Genomic DNA, 16,871 nt, shown 5'->3' on the forward strand with positions numbered 1-16,871 from the left:
TTAGTCTTTAGCCCTTTATGGGTCTAAAATTCCATTCATATTGCTCTCAAAATGTCTTAAAGTGTTAAATTTAACTCTGTGCAACCTGCAGAAACCATGTCACAGAATAATCTGTGAAAGTCTCAATTTGAAATAATCTTTGTTTTGCTTTTTACACTTGTATAGTCTGTAATCCTGATCCTGTGAGTGAGAGCTAGAGGAATGTAACATTGTCCTGTTAGAAGACAGCAGTGTTTACTTTTGGACAGTTCATAATGTTACTCAGACGTACAGTATACCATCCTAGCCTCACAAACCGAGAAGAACAAACTACAGGCAAGATTTCATTTATCAGCACTGGCTTAAAAAAATAGCATTTTTACTGGGGTGGAAGAACTAACTTTATGCACTATGATGGATCACAACAGCAAGCCTTTTCTATTAACTTGGCTTGATTCATTTGGAAGTCAACATTTACAACATTAAAAGTCGTTATTTAATAGACCAGTGAGGTGGTGGATTGACGTTCACATTATGGATGTGTTGGGACTCGGATTCTGCTTGCTTCTAGGACTAATACACACTATAGAAGGAAAGGTCGTCAAACGGGGTAGAGTTCCCCCACATATTGTTTTCGTGATGGTGGATGACCAAGGATACAATGACATAGGGTACCATGGCTCAGAGATCCAAACACCCGTGTTGGACCAGCTGGCTGGCGAAGGGGTGAAGCTGGAAAACTACTATGTTCAGCCCATCTGTTCACCCTCACGCAGCCAGCTTATGACTGGACGGTAAGAGACCCACTTTTTTGTTATAATAGCACGACTTGGTTAAACAAAACGTTAAACCATTTGTATTTTAATGAGAGACATACTATTAGACATAATCTTATTTAGATTATACTATTGCGTTTATATTTTATCACGTTCAATATTAGCAGGATTGTTGTTATGTTGTGATTAAAGGTAACACTTTATTTTGATGGTCCATTTGAGTATTAGTAGACCGTCTGCTTAATATCTGTTGAACTGACTATAAGAAACTTTTTAAGTACATATCAACTTACACTAACCCCAACCTCAACCTAACAGTCTACTTAAAATCTAATGAGAATTAGTTGCAATGTAACTTAAATGCAACATACAGACCATGAAAATAAAGAGTGACCTATCTTTTTGGTATAGACAAGGGTTCATTCTGGTCATGGAGTGCCCCACTACGCTGCAGAGCTTAGCTCCTGCCCTAATCAAAAACACCTTAAGCCTAAAGTTGAACTCCATTTGCACTTAATACATAAAAAGTTGCATGGAAATGAATGTATTAGCTGAGCAAACTAATCAAAGTCTTTGGAGGTCATAGAAAATGACAGGTCGCTGAGTTTGATCAGGGTATGAGCTAGACTGCATGGCAGATTTGAGAAACTCTTGATATGTGTTCTGTCTATCACATCACCGCTTATCTTCTGCTTCAGGTATCAGATCCATACTGGTCTTCAACACTCCATCATTCGTGCACGTCAGCCCCTGTGCCTGCCCCCTGACACGCCGACGCTCCCTGAGAGGCTCCAGGAGGCTGGCTACAGCACCCACATGGTAGGGAAATGGCACCTGGGTTTCTGTCGTCCCGAGTGTCTGCCAACAAGCCGTGGCTTTCAAAGCTTTCTTGGATCACTGACGGGCAGCGGAGACCATTTCAGCTTCCAAAGCTGTGACGGAACAGAGGCCTGTGGGTTCGACCTGCATGATGGAGACCGGCCGGCCTGGGAACTGAGAGGAAATTACTCAACAAGGCTTTACACTGAGAGGTGAGAGACTGCGTCCATTTGTAAACCACAAACTGCCTCTCCCCGAGTCATGCAAGCTTTTGTGGTCATTTGGTCTCTTGCAGAGTGAAAGACATCCTGAGACGTCATGACCACCGGAAGCCTTTGTTTCTGTATGTGGCGCTTCAGGCAGTTCACACACCTTTACAAGCTCCTGGGCATCTTCTCAGACGCTACCAGGCCCTCGGCAACCGACCTCGACGTCATTATGCTGCAATGGTGAGCGGTGTAGATGAGTCAGTAGGGGAAATTGTCAGTGAGCTGCGTGAGCGAGGCTACTACGACAACTCTGTGCTCATCTACTCCTCAGACAACGGGGGCCAGCCTCTCTCAGGGGGCTGTAATTGGCCCCTGCGTGGTGGCAAGGGCTCCTACTGGGAAGGTGGAGTTCGAGCAGTTGGCTTTGTACACAGCCCACTTCTGAAAAGGAAGGGGGTGGTGAGTCATGCTCTGATTCACATTTCCGACTGGTATCCAACCTTGCTGTCTCTTGCAGGATACAGAGAGTCTGATTCCAACCATCTGGATGGTCAAGATGTTTGGGAAACTATAAGCAGTGATCTTCCCTGTCCACGAACTGAAATCCTCTTCAACATTGATCCGGTATCACGTAGACATGGAGATATCAATCCCAAACTCCTAACTTTGAATGGTTTTGGGATCTGGGATACAGGAGTGCGTGCAGCCATTCGAGCTGGTGACTGGAAACTTCTGACAGGGAACATCGGTGATGGAGATTGGTTCCCTCCACAGACGATGCCTGGAGGTCCGCAGCAGTGGCAAGGCATGGAAAAGAGACGAGATCAGCGAGGAAAGTCTGTCTGGCTCTTCAACATCACCGCTGATCCCTATGAGAGGGCAGATTTGGCAGAGGCACGGCCTGAGGTGGTCAAGGTTCTGTTGACCCGACTTTCCGAGTACAACCGGACTGCTGTGTCTCCACGCAATCCGCCTGATGACCCAATGGCAGACCCGCAACTTCATGGAGGGGTTTGGACTCCCTGGCTAGGACAGGAAGAGCACAGAGATGAAGGGGGTGTTGAGGAACCAGACAGCATCAACAGAAAGGCCAGATCCAAGAGTACCTGCAGACTCTGCAAACTTAGGGCCTTGTTTAAAAAGGTCGGTAGCCGTATGCAAAGGGCCACTTTATTCTTGTAGTCAAAAGAGGTAGCTGTGCATCCACAAAGCTATTATCCATTCATGGGCATGGACTTGTCCACATATGTTGACTTTAGAAACGCTTGATGCTGTGCCTGCATTGTGAAATAGGATTTCAACACAATAGTTTGCACTTACCAGTCATCATGTCTTAGGCAGAATTTCCCATTTGTATGATGCAATGGAATTTTCTGAAAAGTTCAGCTCACCTAGTGTTAATGGGATCTAGGCAGGAGCAGTCTGACATGACTCCACAAGCTCTTAGCGTAGATGTCACTGGATCTTTATTAGATGATCCCAGTATTTAACCACAGAAATGGATGTACGTAGGTAGTGGCATTGATAAGATAGGAAATAATACTGCACTTATATTGTTCTTATATTGTTGGACCAGCGTTCTCTTATCCAGCCCGTTTCACTTTTTCTCATCTATCTGTTCTTTCTCTGACATGCCTCTGCCTTGCACTCCTCCTCACGCCTCTCTCATTCTCCTACCTTTAGCTTTAATGCTTGTGCTCTATCCAAATCCGCTGTGACATTGCCCACCAGTACCAGAATAACACACGATTCTTTATTGTTTCTGCACTTTCTCCTCCACCTGTTTCTCGTTCTCTTGCTTTCCTTAGTTTGAGTAGATAAGGTCAGCAAGCAAAACGGCAATAAAGTACGTTATTTTATGTAAAACGAGGGTTATTTTAGGAGGAGGAGGAGGAAGATCACTCTTGGGTATGAAGGCTGTGTGCCTTTTATATGAAACATTCTTGGCCTGTTCATCTCTTGGTTTCAAAAGACTAACACAATGCACAAGACGTGTGATGAAATGGGCTCTATATTCAATGCAATGCTTTTGTTCAAAATATCTTTTATGTAGATGCTGTTACTCTGATATAATCCATCCTTCCGATCTATTCACAATAACAGTCCTACCGTAAAGATGAATTCTAACAGTCGCAGCCTGGTTAATATTAATTACCCTAAACTAATAAACAAAATAATCTCTATGAGTGACCAGCTACAAACACTATTTATATGAGGTTATTACACAAGTGAAAAATGTTTCCTTATGTCCTACTGTAACAAACACTACCTGAAAATCCCTGTTCCTGGAGATCTACAGTACCTTCCTACAGATTTCAGTTGCAACCCATATCAAACACACCTGCCTGTAATTATCAAGCGCTGCTTCAAGTCCTAATTAACTGGATAATGTGTGTTTGATCAGGGTTGAAGCTGAACTGTGTAGGAAGGTTGATCTCCAGGAACAGGGTTGAGCACCCCTGATCTAGAGTAATGTAAAAGTCATTAAACAGTTAAAAGATAACTATGCAAGTACATAGTTAAGATAATGCAAACCAAACGTTTACTTCAAGTGCGACAAAGGAAGAATTAATGTGTAACTGATGTTTCTGAGGTTGTTAAAAATGTTTAAATCTATTATTCGAATTCTGTGTTCTTGTTTAAAGGGACAGTACACAAAGAAATGGTCATTCTGTCAGCATCAAGCTTATAAACCAACTATGATTGTAGAAAAACATTTTTAGTTTTCATTTTTGTATATGTATTTAATACATAGGGCTGGGCCGATCAACGATATTATATCGAATCGTGATAAAATGTGTCAATAGCATAAAATAACATTGATAAATGATAAACTCTGGACTTTTTTGCTCTATATTGTTCTAAGAGCCAGTCACACAGCAGAAATGTGCACCAATTGGAATCTAAAAGTGGTTGATATTAGAGATGTACAGAATTTTCACCCACCGAAAATTTATCGACCAAAAATGTTATGTCATTTAGAGATCCCTCTAATATTTGTTGCTTCAGTCATTGTTGAGTTATTATTTTAAATCTTGAAGCATCAACAACTGATATCAAAATATATAGAAAATAATTATCAAGATGCATTTTTGCCATATCGCCCAGTCCCATTGATACCTACTGTAAGCTTTTTAGAAGTAAATCTATTTACTTCGCGATGCCCAGTGTTTGACCTGTACGACACCTCAGAGGTCTGTAATCCTCCTGCCATTGGGCAGATCAAGCTGGTCCTCCTGTTGGTCCCATGACAAAAACGGGTGGACATGACAGCAGCACAGTGACAACATTAAATATGACTCGAGCAGACACTTAAAAGTATTAATTTAACACATTTATGCTAAGTGATAGGTTTATTTCTGTATTAGTGATCGCAAATGAATCATTGTTTTTAACTGGCTTTTAAGTGAACTGGTTGAACTAATTCACCAAATCTAACGGAATCATTTGAAACGATTTGTGTCTCCAGTGACAATAAGCACTTATCCACAATCTACTTACTTTTTAACATGACTGATACCCTCTCTCACTCAAAATAAACCAGTTTCCAGAGTTAATCAGTTATTAGAACAGTACACCTAGATCAGATTTGAGAAGCAGTGAACTGATAATACTACGTACAGTATGTGTAATGCAGCAGGTGAACCGAACACAAACAGTACAAGACAGTCTGCTATGACTGAACTAAACTTGATCAACTGCAGCGTGGATAAACCGAGGGCTTAATGAGAGGATCTGGCAAAATGTATGTTTATTTCATAACAGAAAGTCATAATGGAATTTAAATAATTGAATCAGGCTTCAGTTGGGTTGCAAAACTTAATTGTAAGAAACTTTTCAGATCTAGCTGATGTTTTAATTGACTGAAACTAAGTCTAAACTAAAGTGAAGATTGTCACAAAAGATCTGGTTTGCGTTTAAAATCTGAACTTCCCATCGCTACTGTGTGTGTATCTAACCTCAGAAGCAGCCTTGCACACATATTGTACTTAAGGCTGCTATTTTGAGGGCAGTTGTATTTGGATTTGAGGATGGGTAGATGGTAGTGTTCTTGTGTCAAAAAAATGCAGCCTATATTTTGCTAAGTTTTAATTATACAATATTTATTCTGATAATTTTGAACATTGCACCTAAAAAATATCCTTATTTACAAAAAAACAACAAACAAAAAAACTAAAACTAATACTGAAACTAATAAAAGCTCAAACTAAATAATTTCGAAATATAAACACTAATAAAAACTAGTAAATCTCCCTCTGAAAACTAATTCAAACTATCTGAATTTGAAAAAAAAAAAAATTGAAACGAAATAAAAACTAAAACTAAAGAAAAATCCAAAACTTCTAACCTTGGTCAGCATTAACTTGTCTTATGTCATTCTAAAGCAGCATGCTTTAATTTCTTTGGAAAGTCAGATAAAAGTTTTTTCTGTGGAATCGAGAAGAAAGCAAGTCATACAGGTTTGGAATAACATGAATTTTATTTTGAGGTGAACTATCCCTTTAAGAAGGCATATGCTTGTGAAATTTCTAAAAACAAAAATGACTTCAGGCTTGAACAGTAGTTTGGCAACACAAAGTCTATCATGACCACACCTTTACAATCTCTGATGAAAATCTGCTCTATACTTAGCTCAGATCATAGTCCAGAGGTCATTTTTATTTCCTGTTTATATAAAGTCAAGAAGTGAAGAAAATTCAGGGATGTACCTGGACGAAGTATTACAACATAACAGTTTTCCTTCATATGAAGGAGAAAAGACATTTCCTCTTCTCGGTTATCTCTGAAAACAATTCAAAACCGCATCAACCCACTTCTGGAAAGGCTTCAACTGTGCTAAGAATGCACAATGGGCTGGCCTAGAGAGAGAGAGATCCGAATAACTCCCTCACTGTGTATGACTCATCATGAACACATGCTGAGTTTGGCATCTCTTAAAGGTGCTGTGAACGATTTGTTTATGAAATACCACGCACAAAACATCCTCACTACCTGACAGATACAGCCCTTCAGAATACCAAAAAAGACTAGAACTCCAACAATAAAATATTTAGGGGTGAAATGATGTTTCAGTTGCCAAATTAGAGAATTATTTAATAGAGATGGTGGCTTTGAATGCTGAATCTGTGCTCAGATTCTATTAGAGTGGTTAATAAACCTACAGGGGGGATGCATTAACATTGCAAATTTACAAAAGCAGCAAATATAGGAAACAGATACAGAACACTGTAAGCTGCTAGAATGTGTATAAAAGGAAATGAGTGTTATTGAGTGCCTCTTTCTTAACCTTCAAACCAAATACAAGTATATACTTTGTCTTCGAGTATAATATTTTTCAGGCTGTATTTAGATCCAATTCCATCCCTCTGAAGATAACACGTTTGTGCCACATAAATGTCAGTTTGTTTTATAAGAATATTTTTCTGCAGAATTAAAAGTCAGATGTTTCATTGTTTATGATTCCAATATGTCACACGCCTACGGTCCTATTCTCAAACAAAGCTCTCCTGAATCGATTCAACCTTACAATCGAGCCTAACTCTGCTAAAATAACAATAACAACTTAACAATTGAGCCATACTAATAACTCTATGTTTGTATAATCTTACGTTTGTATTTTTAGAATAATATATATATATATATATATATATATATATATATATATATATATATATATATATATATATATATAATTTTTTCTGTAAACTTCTATTTTAATTTGTGCTTTAACAACCATTCACGGCTGATGCAAACATCACACACTTCTTGTAATTGTAAGTCACTCTAAGTGTTCAATTCATTTCCACATTATCACATTATCAGCGATTCTTATCCAGTAAGTAATAAGAAATAATGGCTTGACTTAAATCACAAATTTTATTGGGACCATCTTGTGAATATGTAATATTATATCCATTCCATGTGTAATATAATATAATATAATATAATATAATATAATATAATATAATATAATATTTTATAATATAATATAATATAATAATAAATGACTTGTTGATTAGCAAATTGACTCATGTTGTTTCGCTTGTGGCATATACTGTGAATACAGAACAGCAACAGAATAGTACAATAAACAATTAGGGTATGTATGTTTGGTTCAATTAAAATAATCTCTGGTGTGTTTGCTCTGTTTTTGAAGTTTATTTGAAAGTGTCAACATTGCCTAAAATCTGTTAAATTATGGCTGGCCTAATACAGAAAAGCAAAATGACTGAAATTGCTTGCAGAATCTTAAACACATCCTTGTTTAATGGTCACGCTAATAGTGAATTACACATCAGTAAAGCAGCATAATGCGACAACACAATCATCTCTACAGCAGGGAACTCATTAAAGGCGAATTATGATTTTTAACCCTTGTGCTCAGTTCAGATGTCCTACCCTTTTGTTATGTTCAGGATGAAAACATCCACTGGATTAAACTGCTGTAAAAATGCATTAGATTTTTTTTTTTTTTTGCAATTTTGTTTTTGCATAAATCTGTTGATCTCTGTCCTGATCAAAATGTTTAGAAAATGACAGGATTTTAACTCTTTAATTGCCAAGTTCACAAATGATGTCACTGATTTGGTATAAAAAAACACAAAAAATAAGACTTTTTCAATATAAAAAGTAATTGTGGACTGGATTGTTTTTTACCTTTTATCATAGTCTTGGACATGTCAAATCAAATCACTTTTATTGTCACATCAGCAGCAGCACGTGTGCTATGATGAGTGAAAAGCTTAGGTGCTGGCTCCAGACAGTACAAAATACAAGGACAGTGCAAAATACAGACAGAGCAAATACAACGACAATGTAAAATTGACAGCGATATGTGCAATGAATAGGTGTCCACATAGTTGTAGGCAGTATTGTTTAAAGTATGGATTGGTTAAAGTGCAGTGCATGCTACAAGTGAACGATTAGTAACAACATTGGCTTTGATGCATTGTTAGATTTTCTAACTTTCTCCCTAATTTACTGTTGGTGGCTGTTTTTGCCCCGTTGACTTCCATTATAACCACATTTGATGGTGCATAAATACACAGTCTTTGTTTTAATTTACTCCAGTTCTGAGAGCTGAGATGCATATTTAAACCCATTAAGGTAAGTGCGCAAAGGTCACTCACACATAGACACACTTTCATTTGCGGTTTTACTCCATATAAAATTCAGAAACCACATTTTTTTATTTTGCACAGGCCAATCTAAAGGGTTAATGCTGCCAATGATGAGCAACAGTAAACATTACAAATTATTTCCAACAGGAAAAACCATCAACAAATTTTTTTGGGTGAAAATCAATCAAAAGTAATGCATCAAATGCAATTTTGTTTGACATGCCCAAGACTTTGACAAAAGTCTAAAAATGAATTTATTCCACAATTACTTTTTTTATTGAAAATAGGTCATTTTGTGTGTTTCTTTCACCAAATCAGTGATATCGTTCATGAATTTGGCACTTAAAGAGTTAAAATCCTGTAATTTTTTAACAATACGGTAGTTTTGATCAGGACTGAGGTTAATTAACAGGTTTATGCAAAAAAAAAGAAAAAGAACAAATATTTATCTGATGCATTTTACAGCGGTTTAATTCAGTGGATGTTTGCATCCCTACCGTAATAGGGTAGTAAATTTGCCAGTAAATCTGGTTTGTCAAAGCATTTTCTCAAAAAAAAAAAAAAAGTGTAAAAATAAGATTTGTCACCAAAAATCATTCTGCTAGCTGAAACATAGAAATGGTGATGCTCAAAATATGACTCCAAACACACCCTAGAGTGGATGAAAACATCCCCAGCAGCTCCTAAAGGTTAGGATGGTTATTATGCCAATGTTAAGACATCAAGTGTATTACAATACATTTACATTATGCCCAACAAAACCGCTCTTGATATGTTGGCCTGTTTGCCGTTGATGCTTCAGTTGATCTTCAGTTACACAGATGAAGCGATAATGTGGTCACTGTGGTTAACATGACAGTGCTTATAACTGTAGTTCAATTTGAACTGTAAAATGAACCTCAAACACTAACAATCTGATTATGCTGCGCTCCGTATCTTGCAAATAATTACAATTTGATCAAGAAATATGGCCTGTAATCCTTAAAGCGCCGCGTTTTCTTGAGAAATAGATGCTATCTGGCAGAAAGCCATCCACCTTCTGCTGCTGAGCATTTGAGGAGGACTCGGTATAACAAAATGTGGCTTTTCCCCGCATGCAAGGACACATTCTTATACGCAGTAACAGCACTACAGGAACACCGCAATTAATAACCACCCACATCTACTCGGCTCTAATTAAGCTTTCATATCAACCTGCCTCTGTGTAATTACAGTCCCTGCACTTCTTATGCATTCATTTCTAATCTGACTGTTTGGCTCCACAAGGTTGACCATGAAAGCAGACAGAGCGTTTACCAATGTGAGACAGTGAATTGTTACATTCAGCGATAAAAGTCTGTATAATGGGCTTGTGTCCTATGTAAAGATGTTTTAATCTGCTGTTTTTAATGCGATAAACAAGTATTGCATGTATAATAATACATTTTGGAGTAATAAATAAAAGGTTGAATGTTGATTCATTAGTGATTGATGTTTGTAGTTATTTATGTATTGTTTAGCGTAGGACTGAACCTGCGCTATTAACCCATTTGTGCCCAAATTTTTAAAAGTGGTTTATGCATGTAACCTTGTTAATAGTGTCCTATATGAACATGTTTTGTATTTATTTTCTCCACCTTTTTGAAATTTTTTTTTTAAGACAATTGTATTTGAATATGCAGCAATTATAGTTGCCAGTGGGGAAATATGTTGTAAGAACCCTTCAATATAAAGTTTGAAAAAAAGGAGAACATTTGGCATATTAACTTAAAAGAACTGCTTTCAACAGATCAATTCATATTCATAAACACATCTATTATGGGTAAAATTAGAAAACCATTTGATATGGAACTCTATCTATTATATGATAATGAAAAATTATCTATTATATAATTTAATGAACATGAAAACAAAAAAAAATACTAATCTATTTGTCTTAAAGTGATTTATATATATATACATACACACACACACACACACACACACACACACACACACACACACACACACACACACACACATATATATACACACATACATACATACATACAGTTGAAGTTAGAATTATTAGCCCCCTGCTTATTTTTTCCTCTAATTTCTATTAAAAGAGAACAGATTTTTAAAAACACATTTCTAAACAATAGTTTTAATAACTCATTTCAATTAACTGTTTTATTTTCTCTTTGCCATGATGACAGTAAATAATATTTGACTAGATATCTTTTAAGACACTTCTATACAGCTTAAAGTGACATTTAAAGGCTTAACTAGGTTAATTAGGTTAACTAGGCAGGTTAGGGTAATTAGGCAAGTTATTGTATAACTATGGTTTATTCTGTAGACTATCGAAAAAATATTAGAAAAAATATTATTTAATATTGTGTGTGTGTGTGTGTGAAGACAATTACTACAAATATTATAATTATTACAATAAATAATTATTAATTAATACAAATATTAATATATCTTAAAAAATAATTCTACAGATTTAATGTCATATTTCCTACACAGCAAATTGCCAAGATTAGAGAGCATTTGGTCCCACACTACAGCAGTCACAGAAAAAAGTCAAAAAGTAAAGTAAACCCTGGTGTGAATACACACAGGTAAATACATACCACAATGGTGACATCTAACACAAGTATTTTCAGTAAATCTCACTACAGACTTTTGTAGACAGAAATAGTTAAACAGCTTAGTAATAAGTAAAGCTGCTCATTCTGTTTGTGGAGTTGTTTAATGATCCTGATGAGCTGTGATTTCGAGAGATTTAATGAGTTTTCAGTTTAGTTCGTAAGACCATGTACACAGGTATTTTTCTAAACAAAAATGTTTTTTTTTTCTCAATTTTCGTAAAAACACAGACTTCAACCTGACAAGAGTTTTCAAAAATGTGGGTTACAGTGACCTGATACTGTGTTTTTGTGTACAAAAAAAAGAAGCTGCAAACATCCATGTTTGTGTGGACAGCAGGGCTTAAGGTTGTGACTGAATTTGTTTGTAGGTTTTCATCAGTGATTCTGCTTTTTAACAGCAGCAGTCTATTATTCTCTGTTCACTCTGCACGTTAACTCTGCTCCAGTGTTATTTGAACTCTTTGTAGGAGTGGGGCCAGTGGGAGATGTTCATTTTACTCTGAGGATTTTGCTGTGTATCAAACTGTGTATAAAGTAAACTTTTTAAAAAGTAAACATATCAGTTAAATGGTGAAAGTTATGTTTAGATGGGTATTATGACAGCAAAAATCAATAAACAAGACGAATAATCTTGATTTATTAACTTTTTAGCACAATATTTTTTAATTCCCCATGGTTTATGTACTTACAAGGTATTTGCCCATCGGCAACTGTTGTCACTTGAACATTTGACAAAGTATACAAAAAACTATAGATCTCTTGAAAGATTAGTTTTTTTTGGATGCATCCTTCATGATTATGTTTATACATTTGTGAACAAAAAAAATAATGTTTATGAAAACTGCCTTTATGTGGGAGGGTTTGCATCTGTTTTGCATCCTGAAATTAGGGGTAGGAAATTGAAGGCCTCATGTGACAAAGTAAATAAATTTGTTTTTTTCTTTCTTTTATTCAGCGGATGTCATTGAGTAATTAAACATGGATAACATGTCGAAAATTACTCCTAAAAGAAAAATGGCAACTATGAACTTCGGCCTCTATAGTTGCCAGTGGGCTTAAATGGGTTAAAATAAGAGCTCATTAAAAAGCTACAATAACAGAACCTCAACTTGCGAAGTTCACACCTGTAAATTGTAAATGAGCTTGATATGCTGGACGTGTCTGCATTTACTGTATGTTCACACAGAGAGTATTTTTAGACTTCTACACAATGGGCTCCTTTCATAATCTACGATGAAGCAAAAGCTGTCCAAGCTAACTTTTGCTTTCAGTTTCTTCCAAGGAGTGGGTCTCATTTTCCAGGGATTAGTTTGTGAGATTGTAATATCTGTCAAGAACAATGTACGAGCACTGGGTGAAACTTAAAATGCAGATTGCCAGTGGAGTGTGCTTTATCCAGATAAATATTGAATATTTAATGAATTGGAGCTGGGGGGACTGTAAAATTGACATTTCAATGATTCCGCTTTGTCAAACATATGTCAGAGAAAAATGACCGAGCAGGTGGTGCCAATGCAGCGCATAAAAGACAACGTCAAAACAAAGAGTAATTTACACTGAACAATACTACATGGTATTGCCGTTTACATGTCAGAGAGGAACTTAAAAAAAGAAAAGCTTTTATTTGTGTTTTTCAAATGTTTTTTTTTGTAGACAAGAGCAATGCCAAAATGACATTTACACAGATCCACAAGAACCACCGTAAATCCACTAAAACCATTGTTTTATTCGTTTCAGCGATTGGCAGTGTCATTTTTAAAGAAACACTTGTCTGTGCACATACAGTACTGAAGTCTGCCATGTTGTTGTTTTGGTTGTGAAGCACTCGCACATGTCAATAGACTGAATATGAAATGCACACGTCACTGTGTTGACAAAATAGCTTTTTATGGTTTACAGTAATATTATAACAGCAAAATATGTTTTAAAATTCTGCACCATAAAACACGTCTTTAAAAATGGCTTTTTGGGTGCCCAAACAAATGGTGAAAATGCATAGACTGTTTGGGGTTTTTAGTTTAAACTGTCAACGGCACCTATTTTAAAGTGATGGGAAATTCGGATCATTTTACTGACTTGGATCTTTGAGTCTCATTCATTGAGATGAAGGAATCTTTTTTCGAGTCATTTCGATCATTTTGGTTCAGTTTGCCAAAATATTATTAAAATGTTACGAATTGCTTCCAAACACATCTACAACTAGCCCAAACGGTTGATCACACGACAAATAAGTCATAAATAAAATACTATAAGATGGAGAAAATAATATGTCAATGTTTACCTGCTCTTTTGTCTATGAAGGTGTTGTTGTTGTCTCTTTGCTCAGCTCACCTCTTCATGTCTTCAAATGTCAGTGGTTCGTTCAGGTTACACTGACAGTCACATATAATCTTAACCAATGTACACAGTCTGAGGGAGCCATGATAATTAGTTTACCTTTCGAGTGTTCTGGTTGTAGAGTCGTTCGTTCATCACGTGACAGAATGACTCAAACCCGAAGACTCGAGAGATGAACAGATCCAAGTCTTTTTCCGGCTCTAAACGCATATGATTGGCCCGTGAGGAACAAATGACTCAACCCAATAGAGGACTCGAGAGATGAATGGATCAATTCTTTTTCTGGCTCTAAACGCAAATGATTGGCTTCTGTCTTTCCGCGATGAATGACTCAAAAGACTTGAAATGAACAATACCACCTGCACAAATGTGCGCATGCATGGATGAACGAATCCCTCCCTGAGAGGACTCGTAGTTCCCGAGTCATATTGAAGATTCATTCAAAATGAACGAATCATTTAAGAACGACCCATTACTACTGTTTTACCCCTTTTTCAAGATTTAAAATAAGTTTTTTGTGTCTCCAGAATGTGTCTGTAAAGTTTCAGCTCAAAACACCCATCAGATTATGATTATTATACCTTTTTAAATGTGGGAAATTTGAGCTGTTATGGCATTGTAGCTGTTTTTGTTGCCTGCGCCTTTACAGCTGGTTCTCCCCACCCACCGTTCCCATGTGCGTATCAGAGCCATAGCCTTCACGGATAAACAGCACAGTGACAGACAAGAATGAAGCAGATCTCCCTTACTACAGTAAGAACTTTATCAATGGTATTTGCTATATTTGTTGTGGAGTTAATTCAAGCCTTTCTACACTGATGAGTCGCATACAATGTTGTTATAAAGTTCGCTCACGTGGAGACACACACACTTGGCTTTGCACTGTTTTTGCACAGCGAATGTGACAGAGTACATGTTAAAATCCACTGCTGTATGGATATTTGTTATGTTAGTGTACAAAATAAACCAGATTTAACGTCCACAAACCGAGATTGAAGCATCTTCTTTTATAATTGTACTGACATGCGATTGTGGTGATCAAGACGGTAAAAAAACTGTAATTCACTTCAAACATGCTCTGTTTTAAAAAAAAGTTTGATCTTGTAAAACTCATTCTTGACCACGATTGATGATCACAGAGAGCTCAACAGATCTTTTTATCCCAGTTGCTTTGGGCACGTCCTGTCTTGTCGATATGATTTTATGCATTACTACAAAGACATGTTAATACGCGGCCATCACGTTGTGGCAGGCCTCAAAATGGGAGGGATTTGGATCCTATTTTTGGAAATTAATTGTGTTTCTATCACTCCAATATGACAGTAGACACACTGTACCTACACACAGTTCTGTCCAAACAGCTTACAAAAGTCGATTCTCACGATCATAGGTGGCCTTTAAAGGTTTTGAATATTTTGAAGTCACAGTTCAATTTGCTCAGCCTCCACTTATTCCAAACTCAGTGACGTCACTTGCTCTGCTGGCATGGTCAAGTCTGCAGCCAGACACTATCGAATTTTTACTGCGTGGACTTTTTATCTTCCTTTCACATGTCCAGCATGTATAGCTTTATTCACAGATAATAACCATGTTACCATAGTAATCTTAGGCTACTTGGTTGTAGTAACTTATAGGCTAAATTAATTTCTCATAGTAATTTCAGTAGCAGCTCATGCATCAGAAGGCTTCATGGAAATTATATAATTTAAAATATATTCCTCAAATCGTTTTTATCTTCTTTTCCTTTTGTCAATCTGTAATAAATGACTACCTGCCAATGCTTTAATATCAATCCTTATGTTTATTGCGTGTTATAAACTTATAAATAAGATTTGCGAACGAATTTTGTCGACTTAATAATGAGATTGAACAGCACTTAACAATTATGTTCACATTCACACACCACAACGTGGAAAAACACCGCAGCACTGAAGAGCGCGACGTCGTCGTCCTAATCCAGTCGCGTCGCGTGCTTCGGCTTGTCTATGTCACTTCTCGACGTGGATGGAGAAAATCTCGCGTGGCTGCCTGCGTTTTCTTTATCTCTCTCTCTCTCTCTCTCTCTCTCTCTCTCTCTCTCTCTCTCCACCTCCGCCAACACACACCACTTACCAGCACCTCTCTCTCTTCCTTCTCCCCCACCTCCTCCTTTCTCTCTCTCTCTCTCTCTCTTTCCCTCTGAGTGAGCGAGAGATCTCCCGAAACCTGAGCGAGGCGCTCCCGGAGACACCACAGAGGCGAAATCCTCGTAAAGCGCAACATGGCTACAATTGTAACCTGCACCAGGTTCACAGACGAATATCAGCTGTACGAAGAGCTCGGAAAGTAAGCGACCGCACCGCTGCATTTGCGCTCCACACATACACTCTTCTCTCTCTGCATTGTGTCTGATCGTGTGTGTCCTGTGTCTAGTTCGCTGTGTTGACAGCAGCCTTCACGCGCAGAGGCGTCGCGCTTTTGCATGTCACAAAGCCAGCGCAGCCGCTACAAGAAAGCCCGATTGGGTCTATTTGAGCAGTTCGGTGTATTATAAAGCCTCGGCGGTCACGGAGCTCGTTTCTTTGTTTATCTTTAGATGCGTTTCCTAACATCGTGCTCGCGCGCTACAGGGTGCTTTCGGAGCCTGCGTGTCGTCGTGATGTAAGGTGTGATACTTTATCGACAGTTTATCGACGTTAGTTAGAAAGGGAAATCCTCCACCATGAAGAGGAGTGTTGGGATTTGTGATCCGCGTCTGTGTTTTGAATGCACACCTAAACTTTTACAGCATTCAGCAGTAGCATTGATCAGTATCGCCGATGACTGCCGCCGCGCTGGCGGATAATACGGTTTGCTGCAGACTTGTGTAACGAGAGTTTGGAAAATGCTGCTGTTTTGGTCATCGTGTGTCGCGCCGTTATTGGCGCTCCGTTACGTTTGTTGTCAGTGTTTGTCCAGCCGCCAAAAACAACACCGCGAAAATGAAGGAAGTGAATCAGCGTTGTCAGAATTGTGAACGAATCGTTCTGTCGAATC

General features: G+C 37.6%; 2 protein-coding genes across 51 annotated transcripts in view; both read left to right on the forward strand.

The window, feature by feature from the left end:
• The first annotated feature begins 279 nt into the window (after positions 1-279).
• Positions 280-6,066, forward strand: si:dkey-174i8.1. Its single transcript, XM_021480786.3, has 3 exons — positions 280-773; positions 1,454-1,786; positions 1,870-6,066. The coding sequence occupies exons 1-3, from the start codon at positions 514-516 to the stop codon at positions 2,963-2,965; spliced, it is 1,689 nt and encodes a 562-aa protein (XP_021336461.2). The 5' UTR covers positions 280-513; the 3' UTR covers positions 2,966-6,066.
• Positions 6,067-16,056: 9,990 nt separating this feature from the next.
• camk2g2 (calcium/calmodulin-dependent protein kinase (CaM kinase) II gamma 2) overlaps positions 16,057-16,871 on the forward strand; it is a 121,944-nt gene continuing 121,129 nt past the window's right edge. For all 50 annotated transcript variants that reach the window (XM_021480790.3, XM_021480793.3, XM_073920861.1 and 47 more), the window contains exon 1: positions 16,057-16,181. In XM_021480790.3, coding sequence (XP_021336465.1) covers positions 16,117-16,181 — 65 coding nt within the window. In that variant the 5' untranslated portion in view covers positions 16,057-16,116. The remainder of the gene's footprint in view (positions 16,182-16,871) is intronic.

The sequence above is a fragment of the Danio rerio genome, chromosome 13 (assembly GCF_049306965.1).
Source record: "Danio rerio strain Tuebingen ecotype United States chromosome 13, GRCz12tu, whole genome shotgun sequence".
Lineage (NCBI taxonomy): Eukaryota > Metazoa > Chordata > Actinopteri > Cypriniformes > Danionidae > Danio > Danio rerio.

What these genes read in the sequence shown, in the direction of transcription:
- si:dkey-174i8.1 (XM_021480786.3), top strand. Translation starts at nt 514, where the DNA reads ATGGATGTGTTGGGACTCGGATTCTGCTTGCTTCTAGGACTAATACAC. An exon ending in AGCCAGCTTATGACTGGACG is followed by an intron (nt 774 to 1,453) that starts GTAAGAGACCCA and finishes CTTCTGCTTCAG; the next exon opens with GTATCAGATCCATACTGGTC. An exon ending in ACAAGGCTTTACACTGAGAG is followed by an intron (nt 1,787 to 1,869) that starts GTGAGAGACTGC and finishes GGTCTCTTGCAG; the next exon opens with AGTGAAAGACATCCTGAGAC.